General features: G+C 33.7%; 1 protein-coding gene across 8 annotated transcripts in view; it reads left to right on the forward strand.

The window, feature by feature from the left end:
- Window positions 1–21,000, forward strand: part of LOC106871456 (protein sidekick-1) — a 589,083-nt gene that overhangs the window by 291,363 nt on the left and 276,720 nt on the right. For all 8 annotated transcript variants that reach the window (XM_089352508.1, XM_089352475.1, XM_089352495.1 and 5 more), the window contains 3 exons: window positions 6,234–6,524; window positions 9,855–9,960; window positions 14,779–14,978. In XM_089352508.1, the coding sequence (XP_089208634.1) occupies window positions 6,234–6,524; window positions 9,855–9,960; window positions 14,779–14,978 (597 nt within the window). The remainder of the gene's footprint in view (window positions 1–6,233; window positions 6,525–9,854; window positions 9,961–14,778; window positions 14,979–21,000) is intronic.

Below are 21,000 nucleotides of genomic sequence, written 5' to 3' on the forward strand. Positions count from 1 at the left end.
AGTCAGGAATCTTCAGTATGGCACATAAAGAGAGATCTACCATAAGCTTAAACTGGCTATAACAGTAAATTTAGTATTAACATTTTTAATGCAGGGAGCATTAAAAAGTAAACTAGAAGTAGTTACACTGTGAGGAAAACTACAATTCAGTGCTAATAATGTTTCATTTAGCATGCACAGAAGACAACTCTTAACATATTTTCATCTTTCTATGAGATTCAGTGAAGCATAGAGTGTACCTTATATCTTCATGGACTTCTGAGATAGAGAAAGATGGAAATTATTATTAAATAGTTATATTGAATTAGTGTCTTCATCTTGGCTGTTTTTGTCACAACATTTTGGCCATTGTACTTATCAGCTTTCTTCAGGGAACTGTTCTGTTTGGTGACATTCTAAGAATTTCGATCAAAACCCTTTCTCCATTGTCAGTACAAGAATATTCTCTTACTTGTGTTGATGCTTGCTTGCTTTCATTTCAATCAGAGTATATATGTTTAGAATGAATGCACTCTAATGCTTATATTCACTATCTCCCATTATCCTGACATCATATGTAGAAAAAAAAAATAACTGGATTAACAAAAAAAAATTTGGCCCAAAATTTCGAGAATCTTCACAAATGCAAGAGATCCATGAAGAAAGTAGTGGGGATCAATGGCCAAAACATTACGACTATTACAAACAAGATAGGAACACTTGTCTGAATATATGAGTGTATATTCACTATATCTGTCAAAGTTATGGAATAAAGATAAGTACAGGTGTAGTTGTATGGTAAGAAGCTTACTTCCCAACCGCATGGTTCCAGTTCAGTTCCACTGTGTGGCACCTTGGGCAAGTGTCTTCTACTATAGCCTAAGGCCAACCAAAGTATTGTGAGTGGATCTGGTAGATGGAACCTGAAAGAAGCCCATCATATATATATATATATATATATATATATATATATATATATATATATATATATATATATATATATATATATATATATATATATGTATATATATATATATATATATATATATATATATATATATATATATATATGTATGTATATATATGTATGTATATGTGGGTATGTGTCTTTGTGTCTGTGTTTGTTTCCCCATCACCACTTGACAACAAGCATTTGGATGTGTGTATATATATATATATATATATATATATATATATATATATATATATCTGTGTGACTGTATTTGTCCCCCCCCCCCCCAACATGACAATCCGTGTTGATGTGTTTACATCCCTGTAACTTGGCAGTTCAGCAAGAGAGATGATAGAAGTACTAGGCTTAAAATATAAATCCTTCAAAGTGGTGCTCTAGTATGGCCGCAGTCGAATGGCTGAAACAAATAAGAGACTACTAAGTTGTCTACTTATTGTCGTAGGTAAATAAAGCTGTTTGGAGAATGTTCCTTCCATTAGACTCCCTAGGACATGCTTCTCTACTCACTAAACTTTTCAATCTCTTACTCTCTCCAGGGTTGTACCCTGGCACTTGGAAGCAGGCTTCAGTGTGTCTCATTACAAAGAAAGGCAACACTTTTGGCCCAACTAATTAATGTTCACTTGCTCTCACTACCAACATTTCTAAGGAAATGGAGACAGCTATCAACAATAACCTTCTCCATTGCCTTGAATCTCTATCCTCAATGATGACCAGAATGACTTCTGCAGAGCCAATTCTACCAGTGACTTATATTTTTATGTCACTCACCTGTGGGATCTCACTGTAGGGAAGATTGGAAGATTGCCTTCACCAGTGTTTTTTGTCCTTGACACTAGCAAAGCTTTCAACCATGTCTAACATGTGTATTCTCTCTCAAAATTTTCTGCCTATGGGCTTCACTTACCTCTCATCCCTGAGATTCATAGTTTCCTATCTGATCATACCATTACAGCATGTGTTGATAGAGCTCTTTCTGCCCTACTCTCAATCAACTGTAGTTGTCCTTTTAGTTTTGTCCACCACTCTCTATCATCTATCCATCAATGACCTATTTGTACTACAGATACCTGTACCCACTCTTACATTGATGAAATGGCTCTTCATTCCTCCCTAACATCCCCCAACCATGCATCATCCACATGCAGGCTAGACACCACATACCAAACCTGCACTGATTCCATAAAGAGAGACCTTGAAAGAATCTTTCAGTGAGGCCATACCAGTCATGATTTTTTCAGCACCAAAAACAAAAAAAAAACTCTCAAGCTCTACTCATATCAAGAAAATGCTATCACTCTATGACTAAACATGAACAGCACTCAGTTAGAGCCCTCGTAGTCACTCTAAATGTTGGGCCTTACTATCACTGAGGATCCCTCCTGCTGGAAGCACATTTTTGGCTTAGCTAGAACCACATATTTGTGACAATCCTTTTACTTCAGAACCAGAAAAATATTTTAGTTCCTGTTGGCTTTTACATTTTACAATGATCAAAATGCTCACAGTGGAATATTGCTCCTGCTTCTAGAATGGTGCTGCTTCTACACACAGATATCCTGAACCACAACTAGGGAAGAGCCATTTAACTAATTAGAATTCAATCATAAAAGGGTATACTCAAGTCTCTGGTCCACTTGTTTTGCTACTATACTGGCTTCTGCTCCTTAGAGCTGGCAGGTCTCACACCGTCATCATCCTCATTCACTCATATTCCTTCTTAGTATTCTTGATGCATGCAATTCCCTCATCTCCACACTAATCATTATACCCAATTCTTTCTCCCTAGAACGTTGGACATTTGGAATTTTTTTCCAGTTCATATCTTGTTTGGGGCTGTTCAACTGCAATACTTTTAATAGAACATCAGTTGCATAAACCTTATCTCAGCCTTGAAAGGCTTGCAGAGTATTCTGGGGGTGCCAAATGCATGAAAAAAAAAACAGTAAAGTTAATATCAGCATCAAAACATTAACTTGAAATAAATTATCTGCTAAGGTTAAAACAATATTAATCAATGGCTTTTGCAGTTTTTTTTCCTTCTAATACTCTATTGTTTCTCTACAAATGTAAAGCTTATTTATTCACACTGTTTTAAATTAATCATGTATTATCTTGTAGCTTTGAGAGTTCAACAATGTGATTTTTGCATTGTTAGAACGACATTGCAGGTTGGTGTGAGAGGTTTGATCTGGCTGGGTTGAGCATAAAATAGATAAAATATTCGAGCCAGATATGGCTAGTTTAAATGTTAATGGGTTAATAATTAAATAGTTTTGCACATGATTGTGATATTAGAGTACTGCTATTGTGGTCTCTTTGTTTTAGTTTCAAATTCCACACAGATTAACTTTGGCTTTCATCCCTTAAGAGCTGATCAAATAAGTATTGGGGACACATTCACGTTGAATCAATTCAACTATATTTCTTCTCATAAACATTTATGAAATTGCTCGAGTATTTTTGTGTGTGCTTTATTTGCATTGTAACTTGTAAAAGGAAGTGTATTAAAAGAGTTCTTAGCTGGAATTATCTAAATAAAGTTGTATCTTACAAAAAATAGAACAGCAGCTATATATTTTTTTCTCTAGTTTCTGCTATTATAGTAATAAATCTTGTTGGTATGTTTAAACCCATTATCTTTTTGTCCATGAACTTTTTCTTGACAAGCTTATCAATTGGATAAGCCACGGCCTACAAAAATTATATAATCTTCAGCAACAGAATACATTCTGAAAGTTACTTGTAGAAAACATAAATAAATAAATAAATAAGTAAATAAATACAGATATATATAAAACTTTAAAGCAAATTTTTACAGATTTTAATATTTCCTATTCTTTTTGCTTTGCTTACTGATATCAAAAAGTTTTTAAAAGAAAAAAGAAGAAATTCGTTCTTCAGAAAAATTTTATATTTATTGTAATTCTATAGTTCCAAACACAAAACATTAAACACATTGTTCAACATTTGATATTCTTAACATTTCGAGTCAATAAAACTGTTAGACTTTTACAAATTACCAGAAACTTGACCAAGTAATTATAATAGTTCCATAAAAAGATCTATATAGATTAAGTCATTCTTGCTTTGGCCCCACCATTATCATTATTTAAGGAATCCTTACAGCTGTTTATAACTTTTAATGAAAGAACTTGGATGACACTAATATCTCATGAAAGCTACAATTGCAATAATTCAGTTTACAGACAGTTTCACCTTTTCCATTGAAGTTTTAAACTCAAATTTGTAGTTGTTATCACTTGAAATTTCTTTAATTTTATTTGAGCTTGACTTTGCGTTTTTTTATGCCTTGTGATTTTTCAAGTTTAAATCCTGTTTGAATCAAATCTTCATTCTTTGGCATCAATTTAAAATATAATATTGAGTTAATCAACAATAAACCTGCCTTGGTGAAAACAAAATGCCAAAACAATTCTGCAAAGTTATAAATTCATTCAATATCACAAATAGCTGTTTGTAGAAAAGGACTGAACACTTGAATGCTTTCCTTTTTATCATTTTATCAAGTAGAATAATAATAATAATAATAATAATAATAATAATAATAATAATAATAATAATCATTATTATTATTATTATTATTTCACATACACAGAACAGATTAGACTGTTGGAAAAGAAAAATTCCTTATATTGGGCTACAATATTATTATTATTACTATTATTGTGAAAGCGCATGGCCTAATGGTTAGGCTGTTGCACTCATGATTGTTAGAGTATGAGTTCAATTCCCTGACTGGGTGGTGCATTGTGTTTTTGAGCAAAACACTTCATTTCACATTGCTCTAGTTCCCATTAAAGGCAGCAAACTAGCAGAATCATTAGTATTCTGAGCAAAATTCTTAGCGGTATTTTGCCTGTCTTTACATTCTGAGTTCAAATTCCGCTGAGGTCAACTTTGTCTTTCATCCTTTCGGGGCTCAATAAATCAAGTACCAGTGAAACACTGGGGTCAGTGTAATTGACTAGTCCCCTCCCCCAAAATGTCAGGCCTTGTGCCTTTAGTAGAAAGGATTATTATTATTATTATTATTATTATTATTCAGGCACCAAACTGGCAGAATCATTAGCATGCCAGACAAAATGCTTAGCAGTATTTCGTCTGTCACAACATTCTGTGTTAAAATTCTGCTGAGGTCGATTTTGCCTTTCATCCTTTGAGGTTCAATAAATCAAGTACCAGTGGAGTACTGGAGTCAATGTGATTGACTGTCCTCCTCCCCACAAAATCCAGGCCTTGTGCCTATAGTAGAAAGAATTATTATTATTATCATTATTATTATTATTATATAGAGAGAAGAGTTCTTTACTTGTATACGATTGACATAATCCATCACTAAGATAAACATAGCTGACGTAATCCATCACCAAGGCAAACTTAATGACGAAAAGCGTTACTCAAAAGCAACAGTTGTTTATTTGTAGTTGAACTATATTTCTGCATCTCGTGTGCCTTCCACAGGTTCAAAATAAACATGTCAGTCTAATTCATTTTTTAGTTTATATAGAACTGAAGTAACTCAACAGAAGTTATATAGATATAGAGAGAAGAGTTCTTTACTTGTATACGATTGACACAATCCATCACTAAAGTAAACATAGCTTACGTAATCCATCACCAAGGCAAACTTGTTGGCCTTGTGCCAAAATTTGAAATCATTATTATTAATACAGAAATCATTATTAATTAATATTTAAGAGATGAGGAATTATGTACATTATTTACATTTGACGGATATTTGTCCTCATCTTGTTTGTTGTTAACATGTTTCGGCTGATATACCCACCAGCCTTCATCAGGTGTCTGGAGAAAATTTCAAACCTGGGTTCTCATTCCTGAGGTATTTTTTCAATGTCATCATCATCATCATCATTATTATTATTATTATTATTATTATTATTATTATTATTATTATTATTATTATTATTATTATTCAGGTCACTGCCTGGTATCAAACTTGGAATCTTATCTTAGGGTTAGTAGCCACTATGCCATATGCTCAAGTTCAATTCCAGGCTGTGACCTGAATAATAATAATAATGACATTGAAAAATATCTCAGGAATGAGAATCCAGGTTCAAAATTTCCCCAAGACACCTGATGAAGGCTGGAGGGTATATCAGCCGAAATGTTGTGTTAACAACAAACGAGATGAGGACAAATATCCGTCAAAAGTAAATAATGCATTATTATTGTTATTGTTATTATTATCTATTTACTTATTGATTTATATCTTTTCTCACATCTTTGCTTGTAGATATCAGCTCTTTTGATATGACCTCAATACCTCAAACAATCAGGGCTAATGTTGGAGACGCCATTATTTTACCTGTACCTCCTATAGAAAGTGTGCCTTTTCCTGAAATAACGTGGTTCAATGGGACAAAAAGCTTAAAAGCTGAAAGTAAACGTTATGACTTTACTGTAAACCATTCATTAGTCTTATTGAATTTGTCTCCTCATGATGATGGCAGGACCTTCCATGTCAGAGCCAACAACACGCTAGATGAACCAGTTTCCAGTGAATCTTTCACTATTTTCATTACAAGTAAGAAATTATCTTTGTTAATTGTTGTCATGTTACATTTTTATTTTTCTTCCTTGTCATCTCTTTTTGTTTTATTTATTTATTTATTTATTTTTGTTGTTGTACCATAACTTTTTTCAACTCCAATTCTTCCAAGAATGCTTTTATTTAAGTATTCAGAACTTAAATTCTGATCTTGAAGAGAAATTTCATAATCATCATCTAACATCTATGTTCCATTCTGGCATGAGTTGGATGGTTTGACAAGAATCCAATGAGTCAAGGACTGCATCACTGTCTGCTTTGACATGGTTTCTATGGCTGGATACCCTTCCTAATGCCAACCACTTGACAGTGTGTACTGGGTGCTGTTTTCCTGTCACTGGCACTGTTGAGGTCACCATGTAGCTTGCATGTCAACAAACACAGAGAGAGGATAATAGATTTCAAGAGACATACATTAGTCTAGTCTTGTTGTGTTCAACTTTAGTTATTTCACTAAACCTCTCATAATTCTTAGTCATTTTGAAAATTAAGCATAAAAATGTGTAGTACTAGGAAACCAGCCACATTGTCATAATTTCAAAGTTTATAACTTTTCTTCTTAGCAATCTCTTCTTGTTCCAGTTTATCTGAGTGTGGTTAGTCATAAAAAGGCATTTAACTGTAATAGGAATTGTTTTCACATAGAACAACATATATGAAATAGAATGGAACCATATTTTAATGATTCTTTCAATGAGAAGCTGGAAAATCACATGGTTTCACTCTCTTAACATGTTATGTATTAGAGTATCAAGAATGTTAATATACTTGCTAGCAGACTGGCCTATGTAGGTCGGTAGATAAGCTAATGTGGTCATTTGGTGTTGCAGCGACATTAACCAAACTCTCAAATCCCTCCTGTCAACTTAAACTGGAGACTCTTGAGTTATTGTATGTCTGGATGATAAGAACAAATAGTCAAAGACAGAATGTCTCTCCTCATAAGTCTGCCTCTAACAATATCAGTATGGTTGATGGAGGTGGAGCAACATAAAAATTAATGGAACACCCTTAGGATGAGTTGATAGTTTAAATATTTTGGAACCATCACAATATTAGATAGGAAAATTTGATAAAAATTTCATTGCAAATTATATTTATGCCTTGAGAGAATTCAACAAAAAATGGAAGCCTTTCCTAAAATACATCATTATGTTAATTATAAAGAACTAATGGCTGTTTCTCTGTTGGTTTATGTGATGAGCATTCATTACTTGATCATGTGAATTCCTATTTGTAAAATTAACTTGTAAGTGGTTGAATATTCCAGTTACATGTCCCTTTAACATTCTTCTAGGATAAAATAATCATAAGGCTGTGATAAGGCTGGACCTTTAATTACAGGTACAATATAGAGAGAGAGAAAAGAAGAAATGACTCCACTACTGAGCTGCACTTAATTTATCAATCATGTATGGATGAATGACTAAGCTGACTTTAGTGCAATTTGAACTCAGAGTACATTAAGCCTTAATTAGTACCACTAGACATTCTATCCAATGCTGCAACTAATCTGCCAATTCACCACCTTAAAGTATAATTAGGAATGTTATAAGTTATGTTGTATACCAGGTATAGACATAACAGAACAAAGTATTGATAATATCCATTATGCAGATGACACAGTCTTCATTGTCACAACAAGTAAAGATATTTAAACATTACTTAGTACGATTAATGAAGAGAGTAAAAATATGGATCCAGATCTTCAAAAAATAAGCAAATAAGAGAGATACAGACAATATTAATCTCAAAAATCCTGTAAATTTACAATATAATAATTAATGGAACACTCTTGAGATAAGTTAATAGTTTTAAATATTTGGGAATCATCATTACATCAGATTGGAAAGAAATAAGTCAAGGATTAGATAGGCCAGTGTTGCTTTTGATGAGGTCAATCATATATTGCTAACTGAAAGGCTATCAATAATTGTAAGAAAAAAGGTCTTTTGAAGGTACATGGACCCCATCTTTACATAAATTTGAATGACTTGAAACATCAACTAACAAGTTCAAAGCCTTATTATAATTACAATCACATAGTTCCTTAAAAGAATGATGAAGGTGACTTTTACTGATAAACTGATAAACAGTGAGGTCCTTAGAGAAGCAAAGGCCACCAGAAAGCTTTTCAACAATGTAAGAAGAAAACAGGCTCAGTTCATTGGAGATTATATATTGAAGGTGGGGAAAAAAGCAGCCTCGAGTAGATGATGACAACTAGGTAACTGGAAGGAAGAAGGAGCTAGGGAAGACAGAGAGATGGCTACCAGAAAAAGCAACCCAACAGGACAAAAAGGCATAAAATTTCAGGATCACCAACACATGTAGGCATGACACGCTGAGCAAGAGAGAGTTATATCATTGTTTCTCATAAGGGAAGCTTATAAAAGTTAAAACAGAGGCAGTCAAACTGTATGGTTAGTAATAAAATTAAAATAGCTTTAAACTTTTAAACACTTGCAGCACTATGATGAAGAAAGAAGACTTATATGAATGCAAACTCTATTTTTATTTCTCATTCATAAAGAGGGAGTGCTAGAGCAAATGAATTCATTAATACTTTTAAGTGGAAGTCCAATATTAGTTTCTTTTCAACGACATTTCTACACCCGTAACTAATGATTAGGAGTTCAATACTGTGAACTATTGAAACCATCAGTTATTTTGTTTCTACTGCTCACACTAATGAGCTATATACTTCCACACTATACTAATTTTTTGCTAGTTTGACCAGTTGGAAATATATATATCTTTGCTGAGACATAATACAATGTTAGCAATAGAAGATGAACCATCAACTAGGCTAATTGTGATTCTATTATAAATATATATAAAGTTGTCATTTCAATGATGTTTCTTTTTATCAAGCTGTTGATTGTTTTAGTTTTATCAACAAAACCATTCCTACTTCAATGCTCAAGAAATAAAAATAAAATAAGATCTGCATATTAAAAACAAAAAGTCAAAAGAAACAATCTTCAAGTAAAAGCATTTTTTCCTCTGTGTTTTTCTTGGCGGTGGTGTTGGTGGTGGTGTTATTTGCCTGATTTTATTTCTATTCAATTATTTGATAATAGTCACTGTAACTTGTTTTTCTCTTAAATTATATTTGAAAAATATTTAAAATCTTTTTGTTGGTTTTATTTTCTTATGTATGAAGCAGTTTTCAAAAAAATTTTCTCCTTTTGTTTTTTCTTTTTATAAGAAAATAGCTCTTCTAGAACATAAAAAAAAATATATTTTAAATGAAATTAATGATAAAATTAATGACTTTTAATGTTAATATTGACTAATTTTCAGATCCTAGAAATATAGAAAGAATTGCTCCAACAATTGTTGTTCCTCCCGTTGATACAACTACTAACAACAATGAAATCACTCAATTTATCTGTATCGTCAATGCTAGGTAACCTGAAAGTTTTCTATTTTCTTTCTCTTTAAGTGTTTTTTTTTTGTTTTTGTTTTTCTTCAACTAGTGTCTTGTTTGTTGTACACATAAAACATTTGCACACTTTTAAGAGTATCACTTAGATGGATTTGCTGACATTTCGACTGATTGATTTCATTGAAGCATGTAAGGTTTCTTGTGCAATTCTTATTCTAAAGTTGACTCTCACCTAATAATAGATATTTTATGGATTGAACCAGTCATGAAAAGGAATGTGGGAATGGCAAACCATTTGTGTAACAACGGTTAGTATTGGAAGAAATGATGGAAATATGTTGAAATAAAAGAAAACAGATGTTAAAGCCTTGGAAGTGGAGGTGATAATGAAGTAAGTGAAGACGATGGAAAGATAGAGAAGAAGTAGGAAGAGTAGGGGAGTGACTGTGGTTGTTGGATTTTAGGATATTGATGATAAAGTTAGCTTTAACTGACAGTTAATGAAACTGAAGGAATGCAGTCTAGGCATGATTCTGAAAATTTTAGCATAGGCAGTAAACTAAAGATAAATCAAGTCTGAAAGAATTGTACATCAACAGGACTCCAAATGATATGTTTTCTTGCAGTATAATGTTTTTCTTATTTCCTGTTCGGAGTGTTGAAGGGTGTCACATGAGAGGTCATGCGAGGTGAGTGTAGCACTTATACAATGGTCATTCTTTTGCAATGAAATGATTGCTATCCCAACACCCCCACCTGTATATTTTCAGTTATCTTCTGGAACACTGGTATCTGAAGTAATATCTTTGGACAGTTTATATGTGACCAAGTAGAAGAGTGCAACAGAACACATATGTGCTGAGAGAATGAAAGTAGGCTTTAAAATCCTCACCATGTAAGCAGGAGAGATGATTGAGAAATGTGATAGGAATGAACAATGAGTGCTGGGAAAAAGAAAAATTGCCATCCACTAACAGTTCAAATTAACTGTAGTTGTAGAAGACCAAGGGACTTTGAATGACCTGTACAACCCATGCCAACAGATATTAAGATGCTTGTTGGCATGGAGTGATGACTGAGTTCAAATATCAGACTGCAGCTATATTTAAGAACTTTCTTCACAGACAAGGTTTCTAGTTGACCATATAGACCCTAGTTGTTATTTCAGTCTGGTATATATTCTATTGGTCACTTTTGCTAAACTAATAAGTTTGGGGGAAATAAATACATCCAACACCAGTTGTCAAGCAGTAGGAGAGGACAAGCACAATAACAAGCATACGGAGAGATGATTCAGGAAGTGGATGATTTTGTGTACTTGAGATCCACAATCAGCACCAGTGAATCAAACACACCAGAGATACAGAGAACATCTGGGAGAGTCATGGCGTGTCAATGCTGCTGAAGATAAGGTTATTTCGGTCTGCCGCTTTCTCTGTTGTGATGTACGGCTGCGAGTCATGGACAATGTTGAAGGCAGACGAGAAAAGAGTGAGCGCTTTTGAAATGTGGTGTTACCGCAGAATCCTTAGTGTGTCGTGGACGGAAAGAAGGACAAACAACTGGGTACAAGAAAAGCTCTGTTGCGAGATGACACTTCGGCAAAACATCATGAAGAGGAAGCTATGGTTCTTTGGCTACGTCATGCGCCGGGGTGGACTTGAGCGAATGATCATAACTGGCAAAGTGAACGGCAGACGTAAAAGAGGCAGACCACCCACTTCTTGGCTGAAAGACATCGCAGCCACAGGATTGTCTTTATTCTCAGCTGTCCATAGGGTAGAGGACAAGAGAAGATGGCAAGACATCGTGATGACCATAGCATCGCATAGTGCAACACCTGACTAGAAGAAGATATGTATATTTGAAAAAAAATAATAGAAATTGCTTTTCTGATAATTTTTCCACTTTAATAATTAGATATTTACAAATCATGAATTTGTTGTGAGTTTCTCATTTACAAGCAGTTTTCAAACTGATAGAGCTTGTTATACACTGTGCAGATAAGACTGTTGAAATACAAGCACACTCTTTCACACACACACACCCACACACATATATATCTATGTAGACATACACAGATAAGGGGAAAGGAGAAAGAAGTAGATCAACAATAAAATTCTAAGTTGGTCAGTTTTAGTTCGAAATGGTGCCATAAAGTGTCTGTTTAGTAGCAGCACACATATGGATATAGTCACATATATATATATATATATATATATATATAACAAAGTATGTGTTTGTGTGTGTGTGTGTGTGTATATATATATATATATATATATATATATATATATATAATTCTATACATATATACACATGCAAATATATATATTATTAATACACACTTGTACTCACACATATATATGTAAAAATGAGAAAATGACTATTCACACACACACATGTGTATACACACATATACATCACAAAGATTTTTCCTATTCATTTATATGCATACTCATATACATGTGTGTATATATATATATATATACACGTGTGCATGTATATATAGATACATACACGCCATACATACACACACATACAGACATGTACTCACACACACACGTGTGTGTGTGCGTGTATATATATATATAAACACACAAACACGACTACCTATAAGTACATATGTATATGCAAAAACATCAGTACACACACCAGTGTATATATACAAATACATACACGCACAAAGAATCACACAGACACATCATATATGTAAACACATATGTATATGCATACACATGTTAGCTATGTGTCTTCACTACATCAAACTTGTTCCTGTCTTCTCTATCACACTTAAACCTCTCAACACCTTTGTTATTATATTCCCTCTCAGTTGAGGGGTTGTGAGTTACACAATAACTTCATTGGTACAAGTTCCATAAAATTAAAAGGCATCTAGTATGCTTGGTAAAATGGTTGACTTTAGGAAGGCCATCTGGTCAAAGAAACCACACCCAAACTGAGACACTGGAAGAAGAATATGATCATCCAAACATTTTAGATCTTGTCCCAACACACAAAACATGCCAACATGCAAAGTAGGCATGAAATTACGATGAAGATACACATACACATGCATATACACATATATATACACATGCACACACACACGCACACACACACACACACACACACACACACACACACACACACACACACCATGGACTTCTGTAAAATACATTTGCCCAATGTACTGCACTGTGGAAGTGAACTGGATGCTAGTGTGGCTAGAGCGTGTGCTGCTTGGGGTGGCCCTTCAGTTTGCTGCCCCCAACAGAAATACTTATTGCCTACAGCAGACCTAAATGTGGTGCTGCCTGGGGTGGCCCTTCAGTTTGCTGCCCCCAACAGAAATACTTATTGCCTACAGCAGACCTAAATGTGCTGCTACCTGGGGTGGCCCTTCAGTTTGCTGCCCCCAACAGAAATACTTATTGCCTACAGCAGACCTAAACGTGGTGCTGCCTGGGGTGGCCCTTCAGTTTGCTGCCCCCAACAGAAATACTTATTGCCTACAGCAGACCTAAATGTGCTGCTGCCTGGGGTGGCCCTTCAGTTTGCTGCCCCCAACAGAAATACTTATTGCCTACAGCAGACCTAAATGTGGTGCTGCCTGGGGTGGCCCTTCAGTTTGCTGCCCCCAACAGAAATACTTATTGCCTACAGCAGACCTAAATGTGGTGCTGCCTGGTGTTGACCACCCTCTTCACCTCCCTCTAGCTACACTAGTGGAACCGGAACCCTGAATAACAATGAAGAAGCAAACTTCTTAAAAGAGTAACGCACTGGTATACTGATATAAATGTTGTACAAATAGCAACAAAATTACTACAATGAAATTGGAGTCCACTTCAGTTTTTGTTTTCTCTTCAGTTTATCTCAACTTTGCAGTTTTCCCATTTTATTTGTAATTGTTCATTTTGTGTGAAAGAGATAAGTTCATATTTGGAGTGTTTTATAAGACTATATTAAAATAATACTTACATTTATCAGCCAGAAAGAATCAAGATTTTTGATTTCTATTAGATCTATGAACAACTCCGATATAACTCATGAGTGCTTTTCTTTCCTTGATGTAGACAGACATCTTATGGAATTCTGTTTGAAACAGACTAAATATATTTACATATATTGAAGTTATTAATTTATATGCTGTGTTATATGTGTTCAATCATTTTCTATGCTTTGTAGTTTTTCATTCTTCTTCTTTTATTTTTTATATATATTGTTCTAAACTATGATTTTTACCTTTTTTTTTTACATCTTGTACACACACACACACACACACACACACACACACACATACATACATTCATATATATATATAGAGAGAGAGAGAGACAGACAGAGAGAAACACACAGACACACACACACACACACACACACACACGCATATGAACACTCACAAGCACACTTATATAAACACATGCACATACATACATATATTCATCATTATTTCACTGTCCACTTTTCTATACCCGCATGGAAATTTTGTATGTATCTATGTATGTGTGTTTGTGTGTGTATTGATATATATATATATATATATATATACTATATTATTATATATTATATTATATATACTATATTATTATATTATATATATATATATATTATATTATTATATTATATATATATAATATTATTATACATATATATATATTATATATATATTATTATATATATATTATTATATATATTATATAATTATATATATTTATTATATTATATATATTTATTATGTTATATATATATTATAATATATATATATTATAGCATGAAAGATAGACGTTAAACGATGATGATATATACATATTATATCTGTTTTTGTTTTATTTTCAGACCATTAAAATATAACATCTCATGGTTCCGAAAAGTGAAAAACGAAAGTATCTTACTTACTGGGCCTAAATACATTCTATCAAAATATAAACGGAAATTAAATATTAAAAATCCTACTACAGCCGACAGTGGCATCTATGAATGTGTAGTGAAATCAAACTACCCCACTGTCAGAGCATCAGCTCGTCTTACCGTACTAGGTAAGTTCTCCATCAACATAATATATTTATTTTGGGGGTGAATATTTGTTGTTTTTGTTGTTCTATCTATTTGACCAGTAGTGTCCATGACCCTTTATACAGCCTCTGAAACTGCTAAGAGAGAATGAGGAAGGTAACCTTAAACAGGGATGCTGGCCTGAATGTTTGTAGCAGAGTGGATGCTGCTAAAGGTAGCCAATGATTATGTGGTGGTGTTAAAAACTACCTGGTCTCCGGATACTTTCTACTGTAAACATTTCATTCGGGTCAAAGCTTCAGTTCACTACTAACTTCCTCCCTTCTTCTCACCTGTCCTAAAAGCTTTGAAAAGATTGATTATGATCTTAAGAAAAAAAGAAAAGAAAAGAAAGAAAGAAAGAAAAAATTCTCGGTTTCTTTAGTGACACATCAATGTTAATTGAGCTAAATACAGGTACAACACCAACTTTCTAGGCACTGATAAACCAGAACCTCTTATACTCCATACCAATTTACCAACAAGAACTTGAAATTCCTGCGGCCGCCAAACTAGGTTACTGTGTGGCCCTGATTCATAATACCTTGCACAAGACAATATTAATAAACTTGAATCATTTACACAAATGTACCTGTATTTCATTTAATTACTCAGGTAAATTGAATGTTGTTTAATTTAAAGGTAACCACCCCCTGATTCTGAAAAGTCAGTAATCTGGACAGGCTTTGCAACTAATGGTTCTGGAAAATCAATGTTGCACCTGTCATCATCATTATCATCATCACCATCATCATTTAGTGTCTGCTTTCCATGCTGACATGGGTTAAATGGTTTGACTGAAACTGGTTAGCTGTAGGGCTTGCCAGGTTCCAATCTAATTTGGATTGGTTTCTACAGCTGGATGCCCTTCCTAACACCAACCACTCCAAGGGTGTAATGGGTGCTTTTTATGTGCCAACAGCATGGGTGCCAGTTATGTGACACCAGCATCAGCCACGACTATGATTTCACTTGGCTTGAAAGGCCTTCTGTATTTATTTTTCTATTGTTTAGATTTTCTAGAGTTGGCTTCTTAGTCAAATTGACAAAGCAGCTAGAATGTCGCAGAATTATGTTCAATACCTGTAGGTTTTGGGTCATTGGCTCAGTGAGATGAATTATACTGATGATGAATTATATTGCTTACATGTTACTGATTACACCTATGAAGAAAATGACTTACAGAGACATAGAGTTATGAGATATTGTTGTTGTTACTTGACTTAACTCTGGCTTTCCAGTTAAGATGCCAGACAATTGATCACAATGTCCTCAATTCACACATTGTGATAATTCGTTCTCCACTCCTCCCTGGCCAAGACAAATGACTTCAGCTGATTTAGTTGACAGTAGCAAATACAGAGACTAATCTCACTTCACTTGCATAGCTGAATGATTAGGGAGAGAAATTGATATTTAGCTGTGAGATTAAGTGCAGGCATGGCTGTGTTTATTAAGTAGTTCACTTCCTAACCATGTGGTTTCAGGTTCAGTTCTACAGCATGGCACCTTGGATAAGTGTCTCTTACTATAGCCCTGGACTGACTAAAGCTTTATAAGTGGATATGAAACCTGAAAGAAGCTCATCATATATGTGTGTGTCTCCTTGTTCTGATATTACATGATGGTTTTTGAGTTCACTGTCATACAAACATGATTTTTCATTTCCAGTCTTCCATGAAAACATTTCCAGGCAAAGGAGAATATTACTTTAGTTCAGAACTTGGTGATAGAATAGGAGGAAGGGTATCCAGCTATAGAAAATCATTGAATTCCATCTGACCCATACAGTAATAGAAAAGTGGACATTAGAATGATGATGATGGTTTCTTTCTCTAACAATTTTTATATAACTGCTAGCATCAGGAGGGGCATCCAGATGTAGAAACCAACTATGGAACTTGATGCAGCCCCTTGTCTTGCCAGTTCCTGTTAAGCCATCCAACCCACGCCAGCATGGAAAATGGACATCAAATATTTACCTCTTACCTCTATTTGTTCAAGCATCATCTTAATACAGGGTGTCCGTAAATTGCCTTTACAATTAAAAAAAATTCAGAAACAAAGTAAGGATAACTCAGCAGAGTTTATTGGGAAACATAAAGAAAAAATTTGTATGAGAAACATCAAAACAGCCATGGTGGCTCCATTGGTTACAAAGAAGTTGATTGATGGAGCCCAACTTTGATACAATAAATTAAGAAAGTTGTAAAGATAATTTATGAACACCCTGTACTTCAAATGTAGTTTCAAGACTTATACAGGCCAAATCTTTAATTTTAGCTGTGAAAAATTGGTAGAATATTGATTGAACAAAATTGGTAGAGTATTGATTGAACAAAATACTTTGTGAGGTTTGGTTACAATCTTTTAGATTCTGATTTCAAATTCTACTATGGTCTACTTTTTCCTCACTCTAAGGTCAGTGAAATATGTACCAAACTAAGAGCTTCATGAGGTACTTACATAAATTTAATTGACTGAAGCCCTTAAGATGATATCTAAGCATAGTCACATTCCACTGACTGAAGGCAATAAAGATGGTGGGGCAGGGGGGAATATTTAAATTGACTTATTGTATATACTTCATGAATTGTAATGAAAATTTTAATAATTTAAAAAGCAATTCTAATAAATGTATTATCTTACTGATGCAACCATGGAAAAATGGATGTTAAGCAGAAAAATTTACACTTGCTATGATCAACATGTCATATAGATACTAAACGTAGACCACTGTGGTTTGTGTGTATGTATGTATATATATATATATATATGTGTGTGTGTATATATTAATAGTAAGGACACAATATTTCATTTTGCAACCATAATATACTACCAAGTATATTAAAGGTTTACAAATCAGCATCATTTTTATGTTAACAGTGTGATGTTCTCATTTTAAAGCTTATCTGTTTAGGTTTCCTAAAGCATTCAGAGCTAGCACTGAAAGTTATGAAATTTTGTATAGGAATACATTCATGCAAACAATGTGATTGAAAATATAGGAAATAGATGTATATGCATATTTCAAGAGTTATTGCTCTTTCATCAGCACCACATCTAACCCATCAACTATCCACGAGTGCATTACTTAAATACCGTGTTTGTGGATGGTTAATGGGTTGGATGTGGTGCTGATGAAAGAGCAATAACTCTTGAAATATGCATATACACCCATTACTGATTTTTTTTTCTTTTATCACATTATTCACATAAACATATTTCTACATGAAACATCATAACTTTCAATACTGGCTTTGAATTCTATAGAAAATCTGTAGCGACAAACTTACAAATTATATACATGTATATATATATATATATATATATATATATATATATATATATATATATAAAATAAAAATTACGCATTGTGTACAGGACATCACCAATGAGTGAAAAATCCTTTGAGATCTCAGATATTTTTTCTGAATCTCCTTGATTCTTTCAATGTGCTTGTTCCCTGGTATTAAATTGATACTAATTAATATCCAATTTCTTACCATACTGTTTTATTTATATATATATATATATATATATATATATATATATATATATATATGGGTGTGTGTACAATGCATCCCTTGTTCACTAGAATCACTAAGGTTTTTCATTCCCTGTTTGCTAGGCTTGATTTTCTCATCATTGCTTTCCCTTCCACCCAGTAAAACTGAGATCTGTTGCCTGTATATTTGTATGAACAGATTATATCCAAAAACAGCTCCAAGGTGGTGCAAACAGATGTTTTGACCAAATGCCTTATGGTTAAATTGTTTTTCTTACTTTCTTTGTTCATATACTTTCAAATATTTCAAAGATTTCTTGAAAGTGGTTTATTGCTATAAAAGTTAATCAAGAAGCATCTGCAGAGTAAATGATGTGGTGTAATTGAATTTGGAGGATTAAATTTTCTCATTCTACTTAAGTATTATTAATTTTATGATTTCAATATGATACTGCAATATTAATAAGAATAATAATAGTAATAATAAAAATAATAATAATAATAATGATAATAATAATAATAATAATAATAATAATAATAATAATAATAATAAAATTTTGTCTTGGTATAAAAGGTGGGTTATAGCAAATGTTCTGCTCATTACCACAGATTTGCTTGTCAGTTGTTTGACCATAACCAGTTGATCACGTCCCTTGGTGGCTGATGATATGTGCATCTCTGATCACAAGTAAAAGTAGTTGGGGAGCATCATAGCCATATGTTGAGAGGAATTCTTTGGAGTTTGAATAATTTACCTCTGGAAACATAAGTGTTTCATTGAACATCCTTAAACAATCCTTATTTAGGAACCTTAAGAGCAGGATGGTCCATAAATAAGTGTTGTTTAAGGATGTTCAGTGAAACACTTACGTTTCCAGAGGTAATTTATTCAAACTCCAAAGAATTCCTCCCAACACATGGCTAGGATGCTCCCCCACTACTTCTACTTGTGATCAGAGATGCACATATCTTCAGCCATCAAGGAATGTCATCAACATGATTGCAACGCAGACATGTTAACCACACAACTACGTCAGCTCTGCTACAGTAATAATAATATTAATCCTTTCTGTTATAGGCACAAGGCTTGAAATTTTGGGGGATGGGGAAAGTTGATCATGTTGACTGCAGCACTTGACTGGTACTTAATTTATTGACTCTGAAAGAATAAGTCAACCTCATTGGAATATGAACTTAGAACGTAGCGACAGGTGAAATACTGCTATGCATTTTGCCCAGCATGCTAATGATTCTGCCTGCTCACCGCCTAATAATAATAATAACAATAATAATAGTAATCCTTTCTACTATAGGAACAAGGCCTGAAATTGTGTGGCAGTGAGCTAGTTGATTACATTATCCTCAGTGCTCAACTTGTATTTACTTTATCAGTCCTAATAGGATAAAATCCAAACTTGACCTTGGTGGAATTTGAACCCAGAACATAAAGACAGATGAAATGCCACTAGCCATTTTGTTCAGTATGCTAACAATTCTGCCAATGCACCATCTTAGCAATAATGATGATAGTCTCTCCTGGACATATGAGCATTCAGCTTTTGCTGAACGACCTGCACAAATGATTTGTTCATAGTGATTGAATATTCATGTCACACATCAGCTCACTCCCTCCTTTAAATCAACACTGTTTGAACAACAGATGCACAGTGTACCATACATCAAGTGTCAACATGATTGTAGAGTAATGTGAGATGCAGTGTTTTGCTCCAGAGCACAACACACCACCCATTCTAGGAATCGAAATCAGGACTGCTAGATCATCAGTGCAACACCTTAATCACTAAGCCATATGACCTCATAATAATAATAATAATAATAATCCTTTCTACTGTAGGCACAAGGCCTGAAATTTTAGGGGAGGGAGTTAGATGGTTGCATTGACTCCAATGTTCAACTGATACTTATTTTATCAACCCCGAAAGGATGAAAAGCAAAGTCTACCTTGGTGGAATTTGAACTCAGAATGAAAAGAACTGGAGGAAATGTTACTAACCAGTTTGTCCAACTCACTAATGATTTTGCCATCCTTAAAGATCAATATATAGGGCTAAATTTTCTATGAGTGTCCAGAGTGTAATAAATTGCAATTAGTTATATTCCTTCAATCAGAAGTAATCAGTAACTTTTCAAAGATGATTATTGATTTAAAACCAAATCATAATAGGCTAAGTAAGATTGGAAACAGGTAATTTAATTAAATTCAATAAATTGGTCCTCCGCATATTTAGAAGTGAGATGTATGTGTGTGTGTCTGCTTATACTGATTTGCTTTATTTTCTTAAAGTTTTCTTTCATCCAAGCTAGTATAAGAGAAGCCTCTAAATTTGAATTCTTTATAAACTGCATGCGAAGGCACTCATTTTTTTTTTTTTTTTTCATTTTACATTTTGTTTTTCTATGCTAACATGGGTTATGCACATGCATTATTGAGCTATTGTTTTGCAACTGGATGCTCTTCCTGAAGCTAGCCCTTACTT

The sequence above is a fragment of the Octopus bimaculoides genome, chromosome 1 (assembly GCF_046866305.1).
Source record: "Octopus bimaculoides isolate indiv1 chromosome 1, ASM4686630v1, whole genome shotgun sequence".
NCBI lineage: Eukaryota > Metazoa > Mollusca > Cephalopoda > Octopoda > Octopodidae > Octopus > Octopus bimaculoides.